The sequence below is a fragment of the Canis aureus genome, chromosome 8, assembly GCF_053574225.1.
Source record: "Canis aureus isolate CA01 chromosome 8, VMU_Caureus_v.1.0, whole genome shotgun sequence".
Classification (NCBI taxonomy): domain Eukaryota; kingdom Metazoa; phylum Chordata; class Mammalia; order Carnivora; family Canidae; genus Canis; species Canis aureus.
Genome location: NC_135618.1, coordinates 6,710,690 through 6,738,456, shown reverse-complemented (window position 1 = coordinate 6,738,456; position 27,767 = coordinate 6,710,690). Strand labels below are relative to the sequence as shown.

The 27,767-nt window shown below is 36.2% G+C and overlaps 1 protein-coding gene across 1 annotated transcript in view; it reads right to left on the bottom strand.

Annotated features, from left to right (window-relative positions):
- Positions 1–4,056: 4,056 nt before the first annotated feature.
- Positions 4,057–27,767, bottom strand: part of ACADM (acyl-CoA dehydrogenase medium chain) — a 30,687-nt gene continuing 6,976 nt past the window's right edge. Inside the window, exons 3-12 of the mRNA XM_077905069.1 lie at positions 27,664–27,761; positions 27,478–27,547; positions 26,618–26,718; positions 25,634–25,714; positions 17,742–17,872; positions 15,542–15,650; positions 10,883–11,023; positions 10,171–10,266; positions 6,014–6,262; positions 4,057–5,067 (exon numbers count right to left, since the gene is read on the bottom strand). Of these exons, the coding sequence (XP_077761195.1) occupies positions 4,996–5,067; positions 6,014–6,262; positions 10,171–10,266; positions 10,883–11,023; positions 15,542–15,650; positions 17,742–17,872; positions 25,634–25,714; positions 26,618–26,718; positions 27,478–27,547; positions 27,664–27,761 (1,148 nt within the window). The 3' untranslated portion in view covers positions 4,057–4,995. The remainder of the gene's footprint in view (positions 5,068–6,013; positions 6,263–10,170; positions 10,267–10,882; positions 11,024–15,541; positions 15,651–17,741; positions 17,873–25,633; positions 25,715–26,617; positions 26,719–27,477; positions 27,548–27,663; positions 27,762–27,767) is intronic.

Sequence of the window (27,767 nt, the reverse complement as noted above, 5' to 3'; positions counted from 1 at the left end):
GGGCTCCCTGCATGGAGCCTGCTTCTCCCTCTGCCTGTGTCTCTGCCTCTGTCTGTCTCTCATGAATAAAAAAAATTTAAAAAAAATAAAATCTAGTTTGTCTAATTTAAATATGGCTGCTCTAGCTTTCTTTTGATGTCCATTTACATGATAAATGTTTCTCCATCTGCTTACTTTCAATCTGCAGGTGTCTTTCGGTCTAAAATGAGTCTGTTGTAGGCTGCATTTAGATGGGTCTTGTTTTTTTTATCTTGTGATATCCTATTTGAAGCATTTAGTCAACTTATATTCAGAGTGATTATTGATTGATAGGAGTTTAGTGCCATTGTGCTACCTATAAAGTTGGGGTTTCTGGTGGTGTTCTCTGTTCCTTTCTTATCTTTGTTACTTTTAGTCTTTTTTCCTCAAAGAGTCCCTTTTAATATTTCTTGCAGGGCTGGTTTAGTGGTCATGAACTTCTCTAGTTTTTGTCTGTCTGGGAAACTATTTATCTTTCTATTCTGAATGACAGCCTTGCTGGATAAAGTATTATTGACTGCATAATTTTTTTCCATTCAGCACTTTGAATACATCCTGCCATTCTCTTCTGGCCTGCCAAGTTCTGTGGACAGACCTGCTGTGTGCCTACTCTGTCTTCCCTTGAAGGTTAGGGGTTTCTTTTCCCTTTCTGCTTTCAGGATTGTTTCCTCGTCTATGCATTGTGTGAAGCTGTCTATATGTCTCAGTGATGGCTGCCTTTTGTTGCACTTAATGGAGCTCTCTCTGCTTCTTGGATATCTGTTTCCTTCCCCATATTGGGGAAGTTTTCAACTATAACTTGCTCAAATAAATCTTTTGGCCCATTTTCTCTCTCTCCTTCTTCTGGGACCCCTATGATAGGAATGTTATGCTTTAAGAAGTTGCTGAGTTTCCTAAGTCAACATTTGTGATCCAATACCTTTCTTTTCCTCTTCTTTTTGGCTTCATTATTTTCCATAATTTTATCTTCTATATTACTAATTCATTCATCCTTGTCATTGCCTCCAGTTGGTTATGCATGCTGATTATAGAACTTTTTGTTTCAGTCTATTTTTTAATTCTTTTATCTCTGCATTAAGGGATTCTCTAGCATCTTGTTTTCCTCAAGCCCTGCTAGTACCCTTGAAATTGTTGTTTTAAATTCTGGTTCAGGCACCTTACTTCTATCTGTATTGATTAAATCTCTAGCTGTGACTTCTTTCTGTTCTATCTTTTGGAGTGAATTCCTGTGTCTTTTTTTTTTTTTAGGTCACTGTTTTTGTGTTTAAGAATGTGTGCTAGGCTATTGTGTTTTGGTTGTTCCTCCCCTCAGGTCGGTCCTCTGCAAAAGCTAGATCCTATTTCTCCTAGACCTAGCTGAAGCTATGCAGCATTCTATGATCATCAGTAGACTTGTACACATGAGGGGTTTGTGCTGGTCTCCTAGGGCAGGGGCCTGCATGGCCAATTGTCAGGTAGACTTGTTTTAGGGGAGATGCACCTGCAGGATGCAGGGGAGCAGGGCTTGGTGTGAGTGGCTCCAGCCTCCACTGCGGGGTGCTGTGTTGCTCATTGAAGTTGGTCGGTGCTGATGAGTGGGGATGAGAGGGTGGGGTAGGCACTCTTCCCCAGAGTCTGTGCCTTCTACCTTCGGGAATCCCTCACAGAAGAGCAAATAATCACTTGTGTCCCCCCAGCTTCCACCAAATCCCTGCCTTCAACCTGTGTCCAAGCTGATAGGTGGCACAGTAGTCCTATGTTTTATCTCAAGTGTGCAGCTGGCTTTCAAAACTCCAAATTTTGGGTGGTGTGGGCCCACCGTGGTCCTCTGGCGGAGGGCCGCAGTGCACTGTGGCTGGTGCTGGCTTGTCTTGGAAAACAGCGGCATGACCATATGGCAGCTCAGAGTTTATGGTAATTCACAGCAAAAAGCCAGCACCAAAGTTTGCTGTCCCCAAGCAGGGTTTTTGTTCCTGTGCTAGTGAATAGGGCAACACATTGGCGCCACCAGTTTTTTGTCCCCCGAGAGGCTGTGCCACTCCAAGAAGGGGAACTGTTTCTCCCTGTGCAACCCGGGGATCCTCGGGCCACGTTGCCCACTCCCAGGTCTGCACCTTCCCTCCTCACCAGAGCACCACTCAGCCCACCAGGGACGATGCTGGCGATGGCCTAGACTTCTAAAACTTCAGACTTTGAGCTCTGCTTCTTTAAAAACTTGCAATAGCCAGCCTCTCTCATTTTCCCAGTCAGTGGTTTTGGGGAAGAGTTTTTCTCATGCAGTTCCCTATGTGCTGCTTTCACTCTTTCCGTGATTAGGGCTCCTTCCCCTCCAGTTCTTTTCTCCCCCAAATCAACTCTGCAGCTCCTGCCTTCCATGAGGTGGCCATTTTTCTATGTGTGGATGTGCAGTTTGCTCTCTTGGTCCTCATTACTTGGGTGTTTAGAACGATCGGATACTTACCTAGCAGTGTTCGAGGGACGAGGCAAATTTCGGGTCTCCATTCTCCTCCAGCATCTAAACTCCCATCTGTGTGATACTCAATTTATCTTTTTTTTTTTTTTTAATTTTTTTTTGTGATACTCAATTTAATTAGGAAGTCTCTAAAACTCCTTACCGATCTCTAGCTGTGCCATTAAAGTACAATTTCATAATTAAGCATGAAAAGGAAGTCTTTTAAATATATTTTGTAAAAGATTAGATTTTTTGTTTTAAGATTTTATTTATTTGACAGAAAAGAGAGAGAGAGCATGAGCAGGAGGGATGACAGGCAGACAGAGGGAGAAGCAGGCTCCCAGCTGAGCAGGGAACCTGACGCAGGGCTCAATTTCAGGACCTGAGCTGAAGGCAGATTCCTGACTGAGCCACCCAGGTGCCCCTAGGTTTTCATCTTCTTAAATGTAGCAAAAGAAGAAATGTATTTGGCCTTTGTCCCCAGTCCCTGGCTCTGAGCTCCTCAAACCCCTGGAATTTTCCGAGTGTCTGTTGTTATTTATAACCAAACCTTTCCAGAGATGATATGAGTTAATGCCAATGAGGTGACTTAGGGGTGGGGCCCCTAGTTGGGAATTTAGGATGGGGCTGATGACCAAAGACTAAGTATTTAGGTGGTGGTGTTACAGACTGAACGGTGTTCCCACAAAATTCGGTGGTTGAAGTCTTAATCTTTCCCCATGTGACTGTATTTGGATATGGGCTGAGAGAGAGATGATTATGGTTAAATGAGGTCATAAAGGTAGGGCCCTAATCTAATAAGACTGGTGTTCTTATATGAAGAGAAAAACACCAGAGCTTTCTCTCTTCCTACGTATGTGCACAGACGAGAGCCGTGTGAGAACACAGTGAGAAGCTGGAACTCTACAACCCAGGAAGAGACCTCACCAGAAACCAACCTAGACAGCACCTTGATCTTGGACTTCTAGCCTCCAGAACTGTAAGAAACTAAATTTCTGTTTAAGTCACCCAGCCTGCAACATTTTGCTATGGCAGCTATAGCCCACTAATACAGGTGGAAACTCTCAGCTCCATACTTGACCTCTAAGAAGGAGATAAGGGCTGAAGACCCTCCATAAAAACTCTTGAATACGAAGAGGTCCAGGAGTTTCCAAATTGGAAAACACACTGAGGTACTAGGAGGGTGGTGCATTGGGAGGAGGTATGAAAACTCAGTGTCTTCCCCTATACCTCACCCTATACATCTATCTCTTCCATTGGCTGTTCTTCAGTGTGTCCTTTATAAGCCAGTAAAGTATGTCAAGTGTTTCTCCTGAGTTCTGTGCACCATTCTAGCAAATTATTGAATCTAAGGGTGGGTCATGGGAATACCCAAATCTGTAGCCCAATTAGACAGAAATGTAGATAGCCTGGGGACCCAGGACTTGTGACTGGTACCTGAAGTGAGTGTAGTCTGGCAGGACTGAGCCCTGAAGCTAACTATCTATTTGGAGTTTGCATCAGAATAGGACTGAATTATAGAAGATTCCCAGTTGGTGTCAGCAACACCATGTAGCATAACATATTTTAGCAGTATCTGATGTTAACTATTACAAAGAGACATCAAATTCACAAACTTTCTTACATTATTTAATATTTATATCTTTTGAGATGCCCATAATACCATCTGGTGAAACATGAGCGGGTAACTTTATGCAGTTCAAAATCAGAACAGGACTTTTTTTCAACACAGTAAATATATCAAGCATACATTATTACACAAAGTAATGAAACTTCCTGAGAGAATACAGATATATGAATAAGCACTCAACAATTTTATTTGTTTCTTTCCATAATGTATGCATGTGAAATGAGATTGTATACAATAGACCAAAGCCTACCCAGGTACCAGGAATCATATAAAAATATTTTAAGGCAAATTTTATGAACTTATTTCTAAATAAGGCAAGTGAAATGTAGATTCGGAATTAAACAAGATTTTCAATAACTTCTGGTCATTGTATGGTGAGAATATGAACATTAAATTTTTTACTATTACAAAACTGAAAATGAATGCTTCCCAAATTGTAGCAAAATGAACTCCCCTAATTAATTCCACCAAGTCTAAAAAGACACTAATAAGTTATTTAATGGCATCCAAATCCTATAATACTTTCTCAATGTAAATTTTGGAACATTCTGAATACTTTTATAAGCCCACTTTTCAAAAATGTCCTTGGAAAAATATTGAAATCCAAAGAACTTCTGTTACTTTAAGTGGTTAACATAAGAAAATAAATGTACTTTTCTAGGTTAATACAAGTACAATAGTACTAAAGATAACACATAATTTTAATGAAACCAAATCTTTTTGAGAAAAAGTAAGTCATAAAGTTAAACAAAAGTGGAAAACTGATACTAGAATCAACTGCATAGATTTAGTTTGAGTGCTTATTTTAAAGTTTTACCAGAAAAAAAATCTTAAAGCTCTTTCTCTTCTTCCAAGATTAAAACAGTAGATTGTGTTCTAATAATTCAGCATTAATCACATTTCTATAGCCATCTCTTTATTTTTTATACCTGCCAATGTGTTCACGGGCTATAATAAGTCTTTGAATTTGTGCCGTTCCTTCATAAATCTGCAAGAGAAAAGGATACATATAGGTGAAATATCTTTAGTACATAAATACTTTGATTACTAAATATTTTGGACAGTACTATAAACCCCATTGCAATAACAAATTGAATCAAACCACATATGGGGTCTGTAATCTATAGAGATTCCGAAACCTGATTTTGTGAAGCCCATGAAAATATATTCTCTAAAGATTAAATTATAAAATGTCATTTACCAAAATTTTGGGAGAGTCTTAAAAACATTCCTAGTAGCCAGCCCTTACTTCCAGTTTAAACCTCTAACCCTAGCAATTTGTTATATATAGTTTTCTCAGATGAACTTCTATCAAATGATTAATACCACTTTATCACTGTCTCTTCATGTTGTTTTACTCCCAAATATGCTTTCAGTTAATTCAATAGTTGTCAAGCAAGAATAAAAATAATTTATCTTAAATGATACACATACTTTCAGGAGAGCAAAGGGTGGATTACGATTAGCTAGGATGTTAAGACTCAAAGATGGGTGATCCAGACACATATGTACATGTCTGTACCATTTACTTTTAGCCTATTCTCTCTTAAGGCATATACTTAAAGGTAACATTCTTCAGTGTTAATTAGTTTTAAAAACTTCAGTTTACAGCCATCTATGATAGTTCATTATTTTTAAAAAAGATTTTATTTATTTAAGAGTATGTTAGTGGGAGGGGCAAAGGGAGAGGGAGAAAGAGAATCCCAATGTGGGGCTCGATCCCACGACCATGATCTGAGCTGAAATCAAGAGTCAGACACTTTTTTTTATTTATTATTTTTTTTTAAGAGTCAGACACTTAACTGACTGACCCACCCAGGTGCTCCATGATAGTTTATTATTTTTAATGGCATAAAATCCCTAAATAATCAGAAATTTGTCATCCATGAGTATTCGTTTACCTAAAAAACAACAAAAATCATTTTTAACCTTACCTGATAGATTTTAGCATCCCTCATTAGTTTTTCTACAGGATATTCTGTATTAAATCCATTGCCTCCAAAAACCTGCACAGCATCAGTAGCTAACTGATTTGCAATATCTGCAGCATATGCCTTTGCTATAGAGGCAAAGTAGGTGTTTCGGCGACCAGTATCAACTTCCCAAGCTGCTCTCTGGTAACTCATTCTAGCTAGTTCAACTTTCATTGCCATTTCAGCCAGCAAAAATGATATTCCTTGGTGCTAGAATTAAAAAGGAAAAAAATTAAGGGTATCTATCCAGTAAGTTTTTCTCCTGGAACTTTTTTTTTTTTAACTTTAAAACTAATTCTGACTTAAAAAGTTATACTCCGCTTCCTCCAATGTTAACATATTACATAACAATAGTATAATGATCAAGAATAGGACATTACCACAGTATTACCAACTAAACCATAGACTTTATTCAAATTTGGCCAAGTTTTCAACTAATGTCCTTTTTCTGTTCAAAGATCCCATCCAAGATTTCAACTGTTACTGAAATAACAGGCTGTTAGGATTCCTCAGTTTCTCCTTATCTGTCATGACCTCGACACTTCTGAAGAATAGGAAGTGGTTATTTTTTTTGTAGAATGTCCCTCAAGTTGGATTTATTTGATGCTTTCTCTGAGCCGGAATGAAGTTAAGCATTTTTGGCAAAAATACCATAAGAATTTTATGTATCCTCCTGGGTATCTGCTGAGACCTTTTCTTTTTTTAAAAAATGTATGTACATATGTATGTATTTTAAAGTAAACTTTATACCCAACGTGGGGCTTGAACTCACAACCTCAAGATTAAGAGTCACATTCTCTACTAAGTCAGCCAGATGCTCCTGTGAGGACTATTTAAATAAAAGATGCTTCTTACCCTCCCTTTAGAAGTTCATCATCCAAGAGGAGACATAAGACAAACACCTTCAATAAAAGACAGTAAGTCTTCTATCAGTTGTATGGCCAAAATGTTATATGATAGAAATATGTTTGCCATCCATTGCTAAGTGAAAAATTCAAATATATAGTGTGATTATAGCTTTGGAAAAATTTATGCATAGAAAATAATAATACAGAGCAAAATGGTCACTGTAATTATCTCTGGACAATGGGATCATGTAGTAGTTTTATTACTTAATTTTGCTTATACTGTATCATAAATTATTCTACAATGAACATGGAATGGAACATATGCTTTTTAAAAATAATACACATTAAAAGAAAGCCTATAGGCATTCAGAAACAAGAATACTAAAATTATTAAAAAGATGATTTGTTGTGGGCAACATCAAAATGGGTTTTGAAGACTAAGAGGTTATAAAAACCACACAAATTATGACTATATACAGACTAATATGTACCAAAGGTCACGTAAAACAAAAAACTGAGCTGTTCAATTTCATATATTTACCGTAGAGATGGTAAAGCACACTCGACTTTAGAATGACAAGTTGCTTGAGATTAGCATGGTAATTGAGTCTTAAGGAGAGGCAATTATTAACCAATATAATTAATCCCTATATGGAGCAAGGAGAGTAATATCCTCCTGTATTTCTTCCTGCCTGATTATGCCCATTATTTTAAGCCAATGATTCTTTCAAGTTGTTTTTAGTTTTCACTCTATTTTTTGAATAGGTAATAGAACCACCAGTTTGAAGCTCAAACTTTCCTCCTTCTTCTATCATCCCTGCCCTCCCCAATGCCACTTAATTCCCCCTTAATTCCTGGAGGTAACCAAGTTAACTGTTTTTCATCTTCTCAGAGATGTTGTATATACAGATAAGCAAATACATTTACAGTCTTTCCCTTTTTTACATATATGGTGGTCTACTACGTTGCTGGTTCTCATTTTGCTTTGCTTATAAATAAATCTGATGCTTTCTATAGTGGTTCCGTATAAAGGAACTTCTTTATACTTTTTTTATAGCTGTAAAATATTCCACTGTATGGATGATCAACATTTTGGTTGTTTCTACATTTGGTTGTTTCTACACAATGCTGAAACAAGCTATAGATAGGTCATATTGCACATATGGGAGTAAACCAGAAAGATACATATGAAATACCAGTACAGAATAACCACTGCATACTGGCCCTTTTTCTGATACGTCATCGCAAATATCTTCTCCCATTCTGTAGGCTGCCTTTTAGTTTTGTTGACTGTTTCCTTTACTGTGCGGAAGAAGCTTTTTATCTTGATGAAGCCCCAATAGTTCATTTTTGCTTTTGTTTCCCTTGCCTTCACAGATGTGTCTTGCAAGAAGTTGCTGTGGCCAGCAATTGTACTACTTGGTATTTACCCCAATGATACAGACGTAGTGAAATGACAGGACACCTGCACCCCAATGTTCATAGCAGCAATGTCCAATAGCCAAACTGTTGGCATTTGTGGAAGGAGCCACAATGTCCTTCGACAGATGAACGGATAAAGAACATGTGGTATATATACACAATGGAATATTACTCAGCATCAGAAAAGATGAATACCTAACATTTACATCAACATGGATAGAACTCGAGGGTATTACGCTGAGTGAAATAAGTCAGTCGGAGAAAGACCATTATCATATAGTTTTAATATATGAAATATAAGAAATAGTGAAAGGGACTCTAAGGGAAGGGGGAGAACTAAGTGGTGAAAAATTAGAGAGGAAGATAAACCATAAGGGACTCTTAATTCTGAGAAACAAATACAAAGTTGTAGAAGGGGAGGTGGGTGGGTAGATGAGGTAACTACTAGGTGATGGACACTCAGGAGGGCACATGACGAGATGAGCACTGGGTGTTATACTATATGCCGGCAAATTGAATTTAAATAAAGCATTAAAAAAAAAAAAAAAAGAATAACCACTGCAGTGTGGGGCAAAAGATAGGTACTTTTGATATATATATTTCCAAAATGTGGTTCATAAGTTATATCGAATTATAGTCCCACTGGTAATAAACAGAAGCACTTATATCACCACAGCTTGGGCAACCTGGTATAAGATGCCTATGTTTCTCTTGTGAGATTTTGATGAAAAAAATCCCAATGTGTCTCATTTAGTTTCTTTTTAGCCCATGCTTTGAGAAATCCTGTTCTAACATAGCTCAGAATCCTGTAATGTCTCTGGCCCACCCGTGACAGTTTCTCCTTTTGGTTTCTGTCTATAGCTCTCATTTAGGGACCTAATTTTTCTTACACTGCTCTACAGTATTTCTCAATATTTGTCTTAAGATTTGTATCCTATTTCCAAAGTAAAGTTAAAGATTCCTGAGTACAGAGGCTATGCCAAACTTCTTTTCTATTCCTGGAAATAACACATGTAGTGTGTAAAAAGACAGACTCTAAGTGACTACCTGGGTTCAAATCTTGGTTCCATTACGTATTAGGTAGACCTAATGTTTTACATGCAATAAATATAAATAAATAAATCTCCACAGTACTGTGAAGATTAAATAAGTTAACACATGTAAAACCCTGAGAGCAGTGTCTGGAACAGAGAAAGCATCCGATTATTAGTATTTTAATATAGTAGGTAGGTGTTCAGTTACTATTTGTTGAATGGATGCAAGAGTTCACAATGGAAACGTATTTAAATGCCAGGAGTATAAGGGTTACCAAAACAGGAATTCACAGCCTGTACGGTGCTTACATTCAAATGGGACAGTAAGGAGAGACAAGAACCAAACACATACATGATGTAATGCTGAGCGGTGTTAGAAACTATGGAAAAAAACCCAAGTGGGATTAGTATATAGAATGTTGGAGGTGTTATTTTACATTGAGTGACTAAGGGAGATTCATTAGTGAAATGAATGAGGAGGTGGCTATTGTGGGGGCAGGGGAGAAAAGGTAAAAACAGCAAAAGGCCAGCGTGGCTGACAGAAGTGCGCAGTAAAGACTCTGGATTTTAGGGATGCCTGGGGGGCTCAGTGATTGTGCGTCTCCCTTCGGCCCAGGGCGTGATCCTCGAGTCTCGGGATCAAGTCCCGCATCGGGCCCCCTGCATGGAGCCTGCTTCTCCCTCTGCCTGTGTCTCTGCCTCTCTCTCTGCGTGTCTCTCATGAGTATATAAAAAAAATCTTTATAAAAAAAAAAAGACTCTGGATTATAGTCTGAGTGTGATTTGAACATAACAAATACAGTCTTAAAATTACCTCTACAAGCAGCTTTCCAAAAGTCTTCCTCTCCAGGGCGTATTTGGTAGCTTCATCCAAAGCTCTCTGTCCTAGTCCCACAGCACCAGCTGCGACCTAGTATTTTAACATTTTACAAAGCATAAATTCATGCTGTTTTTAAAACACAGTACAATGACTATTTGCCTAAAATTCTAAGTTAAGGATTATACAAAGAGAAGGAATTTGTTGCCAATTCCTTCAGGCAACAAAAGAAGGGGTGGGGGAGAACAAACATTTAAATTTATATTTTTTATGAATTAAAGGCATTTGTGAGGCACAGGATCATAGCCTAGAGAGTAGACACTTCTTCCGTTTAACAAGGGAAAGCTTCTTAGGGGAAATATTCCTAATGAGTAAAGGAAGAGGAAATGAGCACATATCAGCAGGAATGATTAAGTATGGACTGCCTCTCTGTAAATCTAGCAGTGACTACAGTAATTTTTGTATTTGCTAAAATAATTTCTGTAACAGTCAGCAAGCCAGCTGAAGAATTCTAAAAAATAAAGAATAATGACAGTATCTCTCCATCTTTAATAAAAGAAGTAGATATTAAAAAGGGAATACACACACACACACATGCAAAAAGAAAGAAACACATACCAAATATTCCATGTCAAAATAAAAATAAAACTACTCAATGTAATAAAATAAAAAATCCTATAAGGATTGTCAAGTCACTGATATTACTTACTGGAGGTCTGGTTTTGTCAAAAGCTCCCATAGCAATTTTGAAACCAGCTCCCTCACCAATTAAAACATTTTCTTTAGGCACTTTCACATCCTCAAAGACAATTCCTCTTGTATCTGAACATCGCTGACCCATATTTAGTTCCTAATAAGGAAAACAATATATGTTAAGGAACACGTTTTGAGCTAAGATGAGGTTTTGCTTTAACCGTTTTAGGATTTTTTGCAATTACCTAAAACGGGTTGACAATCAATGGCTTCTAATGCCCGTTTTGTAAAAAGAAAATTTTATTAGAATAGAGTCAATACCTATTTGTTTACGTATCATCTATGGCAACTTTCTTGTTACAATAGCAGAACATTAGTTATGGGACAGTAACTTTGTGGCCCTCAAAACCTGAAAATATTTATAATCTGGATCTTTAGGAAAAAGGTTGGTCAAATCCTAGTCTAAAACAATGTTTCACAAACTTTGAATCCAAAACTAGTCTAATGGTCTACATGTACGTAATACACTACAACGACAAATTTCATGTCTGAAGACTACCTTTTTTTACTATGAATGTCAGCTTAATGGAGCTAGCAAAGTAATGTACCAACTCTTTCTTAAATTTCAGCACCCCCAAATTTCCTTGTGCCCCTTTTAATTCCCTTTACTCCCAACCTGAAGCAACCAATGATCTAACTTCTGCCCGTGTAATTTTTCCTTTTCTAGAATGTCATGTAAGTAGAATGACAACAGTAAGTGCCTTCTATGTCTAACTTTTCACTTAGCAGAGCGCTTTTGAGATCTACCTATGTTGCTGCCACTCAGTAATTTATTTCTTTTATTGCTGAGGAGTATTTCACTATGTGAGTGTACCATATATCCACTATTTATTCACCATTGATAGACATTCCTCTTTCACTCCAGTTTTTAGCAATTCTATAAAGTCACTATAAACATTTGTGCATACCCCTTTGTCTTTCATTTCTCTTGGATAAGTATCTAGGAGTGCTGGGTATGTGGTTAAGTGCATATTTAATTTTATAAGGAATTGCCAAAGTAGCTATATTCCTTCAACTTTTTATTTTGAAAAATTTCAAACCAACAGAAGAGCTGTAAGAGTAATATAACAAATACCTACATATGCTTTACTTCAATTCACCAATTATCATTTTGTCACATTTGTGAGTGTAACTATTAGTACTATTTGCTGAATTATTTGAGAGGAAGTTGCAGATACAGTGACTCTTCTTAAGGAAAACAATTTTAATCTCTTTTAATGAACTGTGAGAAGCAGAGGAAATGGGAACACAGAGCTGTAAGCAAACTCTTTAATTTGCTTAGTTTAATATTAATAGTCTGCTTCTAGGCTCGAAGAAATGGTAACAATAGAATATATAGTTTTACCAAGAAAGAAACCAACATCTCTTTTTTTGGTCTGTAAGTCAATAAACTCTAGTGCCTTAGACCCTCACTCAATATAATGAGAAAACACTGTTTACAAAAATGCTTTACTCTAACCTGTTTCCCAGACTCACCCCAAACACTAGAACATTTTTTTAAAGATTTATTTTAAAAAGTGAGCCTGTGCTTGTGTGAGCAGGGAGAGAGGGAGAGAGAGACTCCCCACTGAGCTTGGAGCTGGTGGGACTCAATCCCACAATCCTGAGATCATGATGGACCCTGAGATCATGACCTGAGATGAAACCAAGAGTCTGACGCTCAACTGACTGAGGCACCCAGACACCCTCAAGCTCTAAATTATTGTAAACAAAAATATTTCCCGTACTCCTGTCAAGCCAGATGACTTCTAAAACACAAAACAATTTTAAAAATATCAAAATTTCACAAATTTGTCAAATGCTCATATATTTCAAATACAGATTCAAAAAAGTTTAAATATATACAATATAATTATCTGTCTCTCTCAGTAGAAAGTAAGCTCCCCAAGGGCAGGAATTTTTGTCTGTTTTGATCCATATGGTATCCCCAATACCAGAATAGTACCTAGTGTATGGGATGAACTCAATAATAAATATTTATTGAATCAGAAATATTTTTTAAGTGAGAAATTGAGAAAAAAGAGACTAGAAATACCATGATAAAATCACAAATGGGTTTACTACTGAAAAAAGTATAAGCTTTTAGGTCCTTCATATTTTCTAGAAATGGCCATAAATTTGGCCCTAAGTTTTCTAGCAACCATCCCTAAAAAGGAAATATGAATAAATATAAATGAAAGCAAACAAGGGCACTCAGTGGCTCAGTAGTTGAGCGTTTGCCTCAGGCTGAGATCGTGATCCCCAGGGTCCTGGGATCTAGTCCCACATCGGGCTCCCTATGGGAAGCCTGCTTCTCCCTCTATCTCTATGTCTCTCATGAATAAATAAATAAGATCTTTAAAAGTAAATTAAAAAAATTTGCTTGGAAGAAGTATATCCATTCTTACAACTTATATTTTTTTATATATACCAACCTTACTAGAATTTCACTGATTAAGTAGTCTACCTTTAATATCTATATTGGGTAAGTCCCTAGGACACTTTAGTAGCGATCTCAACTCTCCCTATACGTATGTAACACTGCGTAACTAATCTACTTGGATCTCACTTTTACATTCAGTAAACACACTGAAATAATGTGTATATCTTCCACCTTTAATACTCAATAACCTAAAAGAGAAGTAACCCTGCTTACATACTCTAGTAAATGCTTCCATTTTCAAGAGGCTTGAGTAAAACAGATTCTGATGGCTTTTAATAAAATAGGATCATATGAATCACATGACTGGTTTAGAAGTTTGCATACATTTGTTAATTCATTTTTTTTAAATCTTTCACACCCTGGGCTGAAGGTGGCGCTAAACCGCTGCGCCACCAGGGCTGCCCACATTTGTCAATTCAAATTAGCATTTCCAGGTCAGGTTATGCCACCCTTAGTCTAGTTATCTCACATCTCACCAGATAATCTGTCTCATTCTCCATCTGGGAGGAAGAAAATACAGTCATAGCCTTCAGTAACTCTTAAGAAACTTCCATATTTCTCCTTTCCCTTCATTTTTCTTTTTTAAAGATTTTTATTTATTTATTCATGAGAGCCACAGAGAGGGAGAAGCAGAGACACAGGCAGAAGGAGAAACAAGCCCATGCAGGGAGCCCGAAGTGGGACCTGATCCCGGGTCTCCAGGATCAGGCCCTGAGCCTGAAGGCAGACACTCAACCGCAGAGCCACCCAGGTGTCCCATCTCCTTTTCCTTCAGTATAGACATCATTTGGTCATTAATAGGTATTTTTAAAAATTCATTTTGCAAATAAGAGTTTTACAGTTGTGAAATTGAGTTTCCTCTTCCTATTCTCAGTTATAATCTTAATCCTATTTCCTTTGCTCTCACTAGAATGACTTCATTTCCTTCTTTGATTTAAATTTTAAACTCTTCTCTTTAGTCTACTTTAAATACTACTGCTAAATTATCTTCACACATTCAAATTACAACTATTCTCAAATTTGTTACCTTTTCTTATTTAAATAAAATTTCTCACCTTCCCACATTCAAGGCACTTTACCATTTCCATACTTTCCCCAGGCACAGATTTTTCTCTTAGCTTTGTTTTTTTTTTTTTTTTTAAATTTTAAAGTTTTTTTTTTTAAATTTTTATTTATTTATGATAGTCACACAGAGAGAGAGAGAGAGAGGCAGAGACACAGGCAGAGGGAGAAGCAGGCTCCATGTACTGGGAGCCCAACGTGGGATTCGATCCCGGGTCTCCAGGATCGCGCCCTGGGCCAAAGTCAGGCGCTAAACTGCTGCGCCACCCAGGGATCCCTTCTCTTAGCTTTGTTATCGGATCTGGGGTATTATTTTAATCAGTACAAAGGGCATAATGCCAGTTATCCTACCTGAAAGGCTACTGTGAGGAAGGAAAAAGAGTGGAAAAGTCTTCTGAAATATCTAAAACTCTATTATTGGGGAGGCCACATAAATGACAGTTTCATTGATTTCTGTTTCATTATCCCTCAATTCAAATCAGCATTTCCAGGTCAAGTTATGCCACCCTTAGTCTATTAACAGGTGTTATTAGCATTCTTTATAGTCTGGTACCATGAATGAACAGCCCCTTTTTCAAATAATGAATCAGAAGGATTATTCTCAATAAAATCTTCAACTTAAAAAACAGACTATTTCACCTGATAACATCAAAACATAGCTCTATTTTTAGGGACAGGTTATAGAGGTGATGGGGATTAAGGAATGCACTTGTCCTTGGGACGCCTGGGTCGCTCCAGGCATGATCCTGGGGTTCCGGGATCGAGTCCCACATCGGGCTCCCTGCATGGAGCCTGCTTCTCCCTCTGCCTTTGTCTCTGCCTCTCTCTCTCTCTCTCTGTGTTTCTCATGAATAAATAAAATCTAAAAAAAAAAAGGAATGCACTTTTCCTGATGAGCACATGAGCAGAGTGATGTGTGGAAGTACTGCATCACCGTATTGTACACCTGAAACTAAAAACACTGTATGTTAACTGGAATTAAAATAAAAACTTAAAAAAGAAAAAAAGTTTTATTTTTATACTTACTACAAATAAAATGTTTTTTCAATAACAGAAACTGGAACAGTAATTTTGAAATGTGTACTTAAAATAGTTTTTGAGGCCTTAATCACTGATAAACATACACTTTACCTTTCTTCCAATCTGCACTCCTGGGGTATCTGCTTCCACAATAAATCCAGTGAAGGCTTTACCAGCAGGAGTCTTTGGATCAGGATCAGAACGAGCCAATAAGAAATACCTAATATATATATATATATATATAATATAGACATGATGACAAAGATAATGACATCAAAAGGTAAAACATGGTGATGGCTATCCCATTTTGCAGGTGAGGAAATGAACGATCGGAGAGGCTCAAGAGCTTGCCCAAGTCGCATACTTAGGATACGGCGGAGCTAGTGTTTTAGCCCAGGTCAACTTCTTAACTAATATGGTCTTTAACTGCTGGTTAGTAGTAGTTGTTAAGTAAACATTCCTTGTATCAAGATTACACAACATAAAAGGAAAGGATGTGCCATTGGAAATGACAATTGTTCTTTCCCAAAACTAACTGGATTCTTTAAGGGATAAGTTATCTGAAAAAGGACAACAATTAGGGCTGCCTGTGAAAGGAATAATGTATGAGACAAAGGCCCCTATATTCTACATACTGTCCTCTTTTTGCAGTAAAATTAGTGTTTTTTTTTTTGTTATAGCTAGATTATTATGAATATTTGCTAGGTTTTCACTCCAGAATTTTTCCCAGAGAGATTTTTAAATGAAACATGAGATATGCAAAAACATCTAAATGGAACCCATGTTCTAAGTAGCCTGATACAGGAGGAGTTTTTAAAAATTCCTTAAGCAATTTATTTTCTATTCTTAACACTAATAAATTGTCATTCACTCTATAATCTTACTTGACAATAGTAAAAAAAATAGTAAAAACTGTTTTCTAGTTTCATGTTACCTAATTTGTCTTACTACATGTGGAGTTATGCTTAACGAGTTCTTAAAATCATGAAAACTCCTAATTGCACTGTTCGATTTCTCTCAACTTGTTAAATAGTTCCTTCATTTTTCTCTTACTTTCTGATATTATTACTTAAAGATATGATCTAGCCCTCCTTAATACTAGACAGTCATAAAGGGGTTGCTAGGTATGTTTAAAATATACAATTTCCAGGTAGGCTCAATCTCAGAAATAATACTTTAATTGCCAGAAAAACTGGACTGCAGAGCACACAAATGGATATGGAATCAGAATTTTTGCAGACAATGAAAGATAGCCCATGCAGTTCATCATCCAATCACCAGACAGTCCTTATTACTTATATGATGAGTACATATATTATTTTCCATGACAACTTAACACACGTTGGACAGCACTGTCGTTGGAAAGCTTAACCTTATGCTGAACTATAGTCTACATTTTTCTAACTTTGACCCGTTAATTCTGAACTGGCTTCCTGATGCAAAGGTACAAGCCTGCTCTTCTGTGTGACTTTTTTCAAAACTTTCAAAATTCTTCCAAAATAACCAAACTTAATTCCTTTACTCTTCACAGGCCTCCAGACTCTTTCTAATGAAGGATACTTACTTGTTTCTGAATTTATTCCATTTTGTCAATGTATGTCTTAGAACTATTACGATTCTTCCTCCATTTGTGCTATTTTCATTTCAGCAAGAAATTACAGTAGCTTCTTAAAGACAATACGTCACCCGGTTGATTACTGCTGAATCTACAGGTATCCCTTTTATTTTCTCCATCTTTTTTTCTACAAATGATGGTATATATGGATTCTTCAACATTTTACATTCATGAAGGTTATTTTATGGTCCTTTGTCAAACTTCATGTCATTATTTTGGGATTTATATCTAACGGTTTGGACCTTTAGATTTTACTAAAATAATATTCTGTCTTTTTTCTAAAAGATAATCTGAGTTTTAAGACTGTCTTGGCTTATTGTTTAGACTCAGAGCAGTGTACTCTACCAAGAGTTTTCCTTTTTCCTCAGTCTTTGGAGAACAGTTCTAAGCAGGTGCTGGTCTGAGGATATAGACAGCAGAGACAGTGAGCCAAGTAGTGGAGCTCTGGCTTTCCTAATCACATTCAACCACAGCAAGTGTTTTTGTTCTATTTTCTTTTACAAATTAGACTTCTGAAGATTCAGTCTGAAGAAATAATTCAGAGCTTAATAAGTTTCTAAAAATAACTATTTATGATCTCTCATGCACATTCCAGTTCCATGAATAGAACTTACCTTAAGTCTGGTGCTTTAACAAAGGAGAGAAGGAGATGAAATAATTAACAAGCACGACACAGAGATGTTTTAAACAACATACCAATTAGCTTTTCCTCCATTGGTTATCCACATCTTCTGACCATTAATAATATACTCATCTCCTTTCTTTTCTGCTTTGGTCTTTATACCAGCTACATCAGAGCCAGCTCCAGGTTCTGTTACACAGTAAGCCTTAAATATATGGAAACAATACAAATAATTTAAATTTTATTACTAAATTATGAATGTTTAGAACCAGGAATGTGTTTTATTTTTTAAGCCAGTATTTTAAATATTTTTAAGTATCTAAAAATAAAATGTTCTCAGAGAATCAAATAAACTGTTTAAATGTAGAAACATTAAATATATAAAACTAGATGTAGGGGGCACTTGGGTGGCTCAGTCGGTTAAGTGTCTGCCTTTGGCACAGACCATGATCCTGGGGTCCAGCCTCACATCCTCGTTGGGCTTTCCTGCTCACTGGGGAATCTGCTTCTCCCTCTCCCTCTGCCTCCTCCTCACTGCTCATGTTCTCTCTTTCTCAAATAAATAAAATCTTAAAAATAAATAAATAAAACTAGATGTAGGATATCAATAAACCATAGCAATTAAAATGTCAGCTATCTTCAACTAAGTAAAAATCATTCATAAGTTTATTTAGTATCTACTATGTACCAGGTTATGAACCAGCAGATGGAAAAAAAGCTAAAAGACATCCTACCTTCAAGAATTCCACAACAGTGGAGATGAATACTAACTATACTGTAATTATATATCTAAGTACTAAGGTCTTACACAATGATCTTGCAAAACTAGTTTAGCTTTAGGGTGTCAGGAAAAGCTTCCTGAAGGTGATGATCAAATCAAGTCTCAAAAAGGAAAAGGAATTCTTTGGGGATAAAGAAGGAATGTGTATTCCAGGCAGAGTAACATTTGCAAATGACACTGAGATAAATGTAAGGTTACATAGCAGTTGTAATTCCAAAGCAGCAGAGCTCCATAACGTGTAAACTGTATGCAAGGAAGGGATAAGATAGGAAATGAGTCTGGAAAGAAAGGGAGGAAATAAATGACAAATAACTCTTTTTTTAAAAAATTAAATTATTTTTTGAGAGAGAGCCTTCTTTTTTTTTATTTTTTTTAATTAAATTATTTTTGAGAGGGAGCCCAAGCACACAAATGAGGGAGGGGGCAGAGGGAAAAAATCTTAAGCAGGCTCCATGCTGAGCTGAGCTGGACACAGGGCTCGATTTCACAACCCTGAGATCATGACCTGAGCCAAAATCAAGAGTCAGAGGCTTAGCCAATTCAGCCACTCAGGCACCCCACCAAAGAACTCTTTATATCATGCTAAGAAGTTAAAATTTTATGTAGTAGAAAGTGGGGAGCTTCTTAAAGCCCTTAAACAGAGGAGTGACAAGATGTAAGCAGTGATGTATAAAGGGGGTGGTGGAAGGCAAAAGGTAGTTCATTCAAGTTTAATGAGTGACAGGCACTAATTGATAAAAAAGGCCTTAAAGATACAAGTTCCTTGTCCTTAAGGTACTCATAGTCCAAGGAAGAGAGAAATCCTAACAGTTAATTTTAACTCAAAGTAGTAAGGGTACATAGATACATTAGAAATGATTACTTGGGCCTGTAGGTAGGTGAGAGGTGATGAGTGGTGAAGAGGGAAAAGAGGAGGAATAAGTAAAACTTACTGGAAAAGATAAATGTTAAAGGATAAAGAGAGGCAAGCAGATCTAAGGCACAGAAGAATGCAACAACTGTTGTATAGGAGAAACTACTAACAGTTCCATACTGGAATGTAAAGTGTGAAACAGCTCGTTTCATGGTTTTGAGTTGGGCGTGGAGCCTACTTAAAAAAAAAAAAAAGAAAAAAGGGGGCAACTGTCTGGCTCAACCAGTTGAGCCTGCAACTCTTGATCCTGAGGTCTTGAGTTCAAGTTCCATGTTGAGCATGGAGTCTACTAAAAAAAAATAATAAAAGTGTGAAATTGAAAGCCATGGAAAGAGGCTAAAAAGGCAGGAAAGGACCTAGTGATGGAGGCTGATGTGTATGCCATGCTGAGAGAGTATACTTTTATGTACTCAACAAAAACACACTGAACACTTTCTATTGTGCAATGGAACCTCTTTAATGAATCAAATACATGGGTTTCAGGGGACTCCAGAATGCCCTAGGGCACACAGGTGAGGAGTATATGTATGTTTCTGGGCAAGTCAGATTCTAACATGGTTCACAAACTAAAAAACTATATAAGACATTACTGCTATTAATGAAATGGAATCACTGAATGTTTCTTTAAATACAGGAGTGTGATAGTTACACATTTACATTTTAGATAGTTTATTATTAAGAAACTTTTATATAACAGGTGGATTTAAGGGGGACTACAAAAGACTGGAGTTAGGGACACCGATTAGGAGGCTTTGCAATAGCACAGGCAGGAAATAAAGAAACCTTAAACTAAGACAGAAGATGAGCAAAAATGGAGTTGAGAACTGTGGTGTGAAATCCATAGGACATGAAGACTAAACAGGATCTTGGGGAGCTAGAGAGGATGTTACGATGACTCATTTTTTTTTTTTTTTTATTTTAGGCAACTTCCAATTGGGGATAACCTAGAAAAGAAGCAGTTCTAAAGAGTGGAGAGAAAATAATTTGGTTTGCAACACATTTAGTTTAAGCTATTTAAGTCTAAAGAAAACATGTCTTAATAGGCAAGTGCATAGAGAAGGGTAAAGCTAAAGGGAGAAGTCAAGGCTAAAATGGGAGTTAAAAGACTACCCAATGGGGATCCCTGGGTGGCGCAGCGGTTTGGCGCCTGCCTTTGGCCCAGGGCGCGATCCTGGAGACCCGGGATCGAATCCCACATCGGGCTCCCGGTGCATGGAGCCTGCTTCTCCCTCTGCCTGTGTCTCTGCCTCTCTCTCTCTCTCTGTAACTATCATAAATAAATAAAAAAAAATTAAAAAAAAAAAAACAAAAAAAAAAGACTACCCAATGAATATACTAAACCTTAATACCAGATGAGAAAAAGGTTACGTCATTTAAGTCAAGAGTAAGCTTTATATAATAAGTGAATAGTGGTAATGGTATAAGCTATGTTTACAAAAGTATAGAATCTAAAATAAGAGTGATGGAACTCTTACTCTATACGCATCGGTTCATGCTGGGGTACCAGATTGAGCTCTGTATTTCAGAGTGTGGTTACTCAGGTTATGGGACTTTACTGTATGAAGAAAAATGAAAAAGATTGGGGATAAATAGTTTAGAAAAGATAAGATCCACATGATAGCTATATTCAAATATTTCAAGGGCTATATAGCCAAGGGAGAGAATTTGAAATGATAGAACTACAGTGAAATCATTGAAACTTTTATTGAGTACCTACTATGGTGAGAAACGGCAAAGTTATAAAAGAAATGTCAGAACCTTTTTCTTCAGGGCCATGTAATCTAGCAGAGCTTTCTAATGGTCAGAGATGTTCCCAAATGGAGCTACTTGAGGAGGGTGTGACTCTCAAGCATGAAAACATGAGTTAGATGGCCTTTCGACAGGGGTACTATAGAGGTGATTCAGGTGTCACATGAGTTAACTAGATTACTCTCCTATCTACTGATTTAAAGATATTTTTAGCATTATAACAACAAAAAAAGGTATTGTACAAATGAACTGTCTAGAAAAGATAACTCTGTAAAATTTTATTTTAACCACCTCAGGGAATTTTCTTTTCTGAAATACGCTATTAGACATTTCCTACTTTATAATTAGGTGAAGTGTTTGTTTTAATTTTTTTTAAAGATTTTTTTTTTACTTGACAGAGAGAGAAAGAGACAGTGTGCACAAGCAGGGGGAGCAGGAGAGAAAGAGAGAAGTAGCCTCCGCCGAGCAGGGAGCCCAATGTGGGGCTCAATCCCAGGACTCTGGGATCATGACCCAACCCGAAGGCAGACGCTTAATCAACTGAGCCACTCGGGTGCCCCCTAAGCAAAGTTTTTAGAGCTGTTTCTATACAAGATGCCTTATCACAGATAGTTTCTCAGTTGGTCTTGTCTTCTTGTTTGTTTCCTAGTAATTAAAATTAGCATTATAAATGCTCTTTCAGCAGAAACCTTTTTTGCTTCCACTGCAGCTTGTTTTCTTCTTTATCACACCATACGTATTATATACAGTACTACTGTCGTTCATGTGTTTCTCCCTTACGCTGTATCAGAGCTTCCTGAGGGCAGGAATGAGATGTACTCCATTTGGTATCCCTAGTGCCTATCAGTGTTTAAGAAAACAATCAATGTTTCTGGCATTTGTCATCTTCGGTATTCTAACTAGTTTGACTTACAACATCTAAATGTTTCCATGCAAACTAGAAAATCAAGTAAATTAGTAACATTTTAATGCATAATCACTTATTTATGAATAATTTACTTATTTACATACCTCTATGCATAGTAAGTTAATACTTTGTGGGTGAGGATCTGAGAGTCTATCAGATTGTTAACTTCTTGTAAGAAGGATCTCAGTTTTATTCACTATTTTATTCCCTGGTACACAGTATTCAAATATTTGAAATAATGAGCATAGTATATACTAGTGATAATACCACCACTTTACATTTGTATAGTTTGTAAAGAAGCTCTCCATTATGTTCTAGTAAAAAAAATTTTTTGCCCTTATATCTAAAGTGATGTGAGATAGTTTATATAATACATGTTGTTTAAAAAATCAGGGTTAGGGATGCCTGGGTGGCTCAGTGGTTGAGCATCCGCCTTTGGCTCAGGGAATGATCCCTGAGTCCCAGGATCGAGTCCCACATCAGGCTCCCCACATGAAGCCTGCTTCTCCCTCTGCCTGTGTCTCTGCATCTCTCTCTCTCTCTCATGAATAAATACATAAAAATTTTAAAATAAAAATTAGGGTGAAGTGAAAATAAAGATAAAACCAGAAAAAAAAATATACAACACATGCTTTGAGGTTCAAATAATTAATACTGGACTGTAAAACTGGCTCTATGCTTTCAACTTATGCCTTCAACTTACCAAAACAAAAAAATAATAGTTATAAGTACAACTTATAGGTGTGAAGTGCCTATAAGCTCAAGTCTGGTATAGAACAGGCAGCTTACATATTGAATGAATGAATGAGTAACAGTTAAAGAGAAACAAAGTTTCTCCTGGTCATTAGGTAGGAGAGAAATTTGTTGGTGAAGAGGACACTATGTGATGATATTCTTTAGAAAAAAAATAAGCATTTTGCTTTACCTTTACTATATCCCTGTTAGCTATTATACTCCCTATTTTCAGAAGAGCTTTTAAAGGTAAGTGACTATGAGATCACACTGCTATCATATGGCTGAGCCAAGACTTGAAAGCTAGGATCAGTGTTGTTTCAGTTAATTCCAGCTACCTTGTAGCTCCACGGGAAAGGCATTGTTTTATGATAAGAGTTTTCTTCATCATTATTAGCCTTTTTACAGAGACTTTTTTTTTTTTTAAGATTTTATTTATTTATTTATTCATGAGAGACAGAGAGAGAGAGAGAGAGAGAGACAGACACAGGCAGAGGCAGAGGGAGGAGCAGGCTCCATGCACGGAGACCAATGTGGGACTCGATCCCAGGTCTCCAGGATCAGGCCCTGGGCTGAAGGCAGCACTAAACCACTGAGCCACCAGGGCTGCCCAGACTTCGGGGTTTTAAGACCATGTTTAGACAAATAAGTATACTAAAGTCTTGCCCATAACAAGCTTGCCCAAAAACTCTAATGCTTGTTCCTGTCTGACACTGCATATATTTTAGGTATATATTTAAAAGATTTAGTTCAATTTTTAAAAAAGACATATGATTTCTAATGCGTTATTTTAATATTTTATATAATATATACACAAAAACATAATTAGTTTTGATTTTTGGAAACTTTTCTTGTATTACATAGTACTTTTTTAATTTATTTATTTTTATATTACATAGTATTAAAAAATAATTACAGTGCCCTTATTTATCTCCGTTCTCACTTCCTCAGCATACTTGAGGATGTATATCCAGAGTGTATCTGCATGATCAGGCAAGAGATCACATCTTACAAATATGCAATGACAGTGTGTCTGTACTGCAAAGTTAAATCTAACACCTTCTTTCTTTTTAAGATCAAGATCTGAGCTAAGATCAAGAGTGGACACTTAACCAACTGGGACAGTCAGGCGCCCCAAATCCGAAACCTTGTATCAACTTTTCGCAATAATTTTTACCATGAGATTATCTTTAAAAGCAAAAACCTAAGGAATTTAAGTATCTAACAATAGATAATAGTGAAATAATTTATTGCACAGTATTCCATTAGATAACATATTATGTAATAATATCATAATAAAATTTATTTTTTAAAATATTGCAGTATTTAAAAAAGTGTGTAAGAAAACGGTCATGTTACAAAAGATATAAAACTGCATATATAATATGACTCTGTTAAAAACACATTTATATGTATTAAAAAATCTGACAGTGTGGTTCATGCCCACCTAAGGTCACACACATACAAAATCTGACAGCAAAGGTAGTAAAACAGTTAGTAAAATCAGTTAACTTCATATCTGAGGGATTATATAGATGTTTTTACAATCAGAAAAATTAAAAATATCATTTTTTTAAAGTTTAAATAAAACACTATATGTAGTATGATTTTATAAGTATTTATTGGAGTTAAGTAAAACTGTAAATTAATCAAGACAAATATATCTATTGAATGTTTTCATTTTCATCCCTGACTTCATATTTTGGGTACATTTACTACTATTATGCACTAGAAGGGAGAAAATATATAGTAAACCTTTATTAATTCACAAGTTAGAATAACTTAGGGACTACAGTAAATTTATTTTTATATATACTGAAGGTACTGATAACACGAAACAGTCAAAAATGTTTAAAATACTTGAACTATTTTAAAAGACTTTTATCTTAGAAATACATACTTCGAAGCAATAATTATAGATATTCTTTTCAGTGCATTAAGGTAGGTTCTCCTAAGAATCTCTAAGCTAAAATTTTTTAGCCTATTTTCAGTATTATACAAGCTATAGGAAAACAATCTAAATGTGTCACATAATTCTTAGACAATATTGAGAATTAACCTACTAAACAAATTTGTTGAAAAGTGACCATTAACAAAGAAATCTATATAAATGTTTTTATTAAGCAGTTTGCCTAAAATTTCAGTACCTGAAATAAGAAATGTTATTTTTAACTATTACCTTCTATTTTTGCAGACCAATTTTCACAATTAGCTCAAAACTAACAATTTACTATATTTTGGTATCACAATCACACCCCAAATTGAAATCTGTTCAACTCATAAACAAAAGAAGTCAAAGTCTTTATGTAAAAACACTTTGAGAACATGTGTTTGTATATATTATAATTATCTTTTTTCCTTTTTTAAATAGGTTCCATGCCCAACATGGGACTTAAACTCATGACCCTGAGATCAAGAGTCACATGCTCTACTGACTGCCAGGCAGGAGCCCATATAAATATTTTTTTAAATCCAATTTAAACTTTTGTTGAGTAGTGCTCAGGAAATTAAATAAATAAATTCTATAAATATTCTTCCCAAGTCATTCAGTCATTCAACAAATAAAATAACTTTTCAGTCACATTAATTTCTTATTAGTTCAAAAGACTAGTAGTTCAAAGACTATTGTCATACATTCAATCTGAACTTCCTGACACAATCATGCAGTTCCTGAACTGCCTGCAGAGTGCTCCATTAAGCAGATATTTCTTTCCTGGAAATAAGCTAGGAGATTATTAAGACACTTACCTGGTAACCCAGAAACATCATCATACCTAAATATATTGCTAACTTTTGTCTTAATATGTCACAGCCCAGTGTACACATTTGTATTGGAAAGGAGAAAAAGCATCCTTCTTTCCAAGCAGCAGCCGCACATACTCACACACATCAATGGCTCCTCGGTCAGTCTCCCCAAATACTTCTTTTGTTGTTGATCATTTCCAGCAATAATTAGAGGCATTTGCTACCAAAAAGAAAAGCGACATTGAAAAAAGGCAAGATATTTTTATTAGGTATGTAAATTCAGAGATACTATAATTCAAACAAAACAAGAGAACTACTCCCCCCACTCCCAAAGACTAAGTCCAAAGAACTGGCCTTTACTCTTCCTTTAAGAGAGCTAAAACCATGAGGAAATAAATCTGTGAACCCAGTATTTTCAAAAATTAAGTTATATATAGGACTATTTGGTAATATAATACGTAAAAATCCACTGCAGTAATATGCACTAAAAATTAAATTTAGGATAAATGATGTGGTATATATGATCAAACCTCTTAAGAACTGCTCAATAAATTCAGCATTGCCAGCAGTGGCAGCAAGCCATCCCGATCCTTCTTTCCTGAATGCTAGTTTTTGGCCTTGCCTATACCTAAGAAATGCCACTAAAGCAGCAGCCAAAGTATAGTGTCCCTACAAGGCTAGCTAGAACTCCAATTACTGGAGACAACAGGGCCAGAATGATCAACTCAGGCAATAAGAAGAGCTCTAGGCTTCAATGCAGAATCTCGTGTTTTTTTCTTTTTTTGTATCTATCTACTTACCCATTTACTTTTTAAGATTTTATTTATTTACTTGACACACAGAGAGAGAGAGAGAGAGTGTTCACAAGCACAAGCAGGGGGAGTGGGAGAGGAAGAAGCAGGCTGCCCACTGAGCAGGGAGCCTGATGGACTCAATCCCAGGACTTTGGAATCATGACCTGAGCTGAGGGCAGACACTTAGCCAACTGTGACACCCAGGCCACCCCCTCTTTATTCCTTTTAAAGAAAATTGTGTTGCACCAACTTAACCTAATCTACTATCCCATTAACGGCTCAGTTAACTATTAATTTTCTAATAACTAATTATTTTCTAAAAAACTTACCCCCAAAGAATTTGCTTCAATAGCTGTCTGAACCCCAGTGCATCCATAAGCCAATTCTTCAGTAATTAAACAAGCATCAAAAGTTCCAAGTCCAAGACCTCCTATAGTATCAAAATATTTTAAGATCCATTATAATATGTAGTATATCTTGTCAGAAATAAAGGTGAACTATTTTAACTAATAAGAAACTAAAAAAGTGTTCTGGTTAGCACAGTAACAAATTATACTTCTCTAATATAAGTTTTAAATATTTCAAAAATGTTTTTTTTTTTTAAATTTTATTTATTTATTCATGAACGACAAAGAGAAAGAAAGGCAAAGACACAGGCAGAGGGAGAACCAGGCTCCATACAGGGAGCCCGACATGGGACTCAATCCTGGAATTCCAGGATCACGCCCTGAGCCGAAGGCAGACGCTCAACCACTGAGCCATCCAGGCGTCCTTCAAAAATGTTTCTATTTGTAATCTGAACCTGTCTTCCTGTTTCAACTTGATATTGTAAAAATTTGATTCAACTTTGACTTTTTTCACCTGAAGAAGTGACAATGTCACAGAAAAAAAAGTCTTAATAAAATGCAAAATCAAAGGTAGAATCAAAATGTAACAAACTGACCAAAGAGAAATTAACAATGTCTAAGATGAAGTTAAGGTTGAAACCAGTTAAAATGAAAAATGCTCTAAGTGTTAATACAATGTTTCTAAAAGTAGGCAACTACTGAAGTCTGAACAGGAAAATAAAAGTAGAGGCCCTAAATCATAAGTGAAATATAAATGGCATCCAATATTTGAAAGAATGAATAGTCTTACCATTTTCCCTGTTCATACTTATTCTAGGATTAAAAATGTCATGAAAGCTTACCACAACTCTCTGGAATATGTGTATTCATTAAACCAAGTTCCCATGCTCTTTTAATTAGGGGGACAGGGTACTAAAAGAAAAAGTTAAAAACAAAAAAACAAGTTATATTAAAATCTACATAGTTTGATTATATAATCTTATAAAAAATGTAAAAAACTTTTTCTCCTTTAATATGCATACACCTACCTCGCCAGTTTTATCATATTCTGCAGCAACGGGGATTATTTCTTCCCTGGCAAATTTACGAGCAGTAGCTTGAAACTCTTTTTGCTGTTCAGTGAACTCTAAGA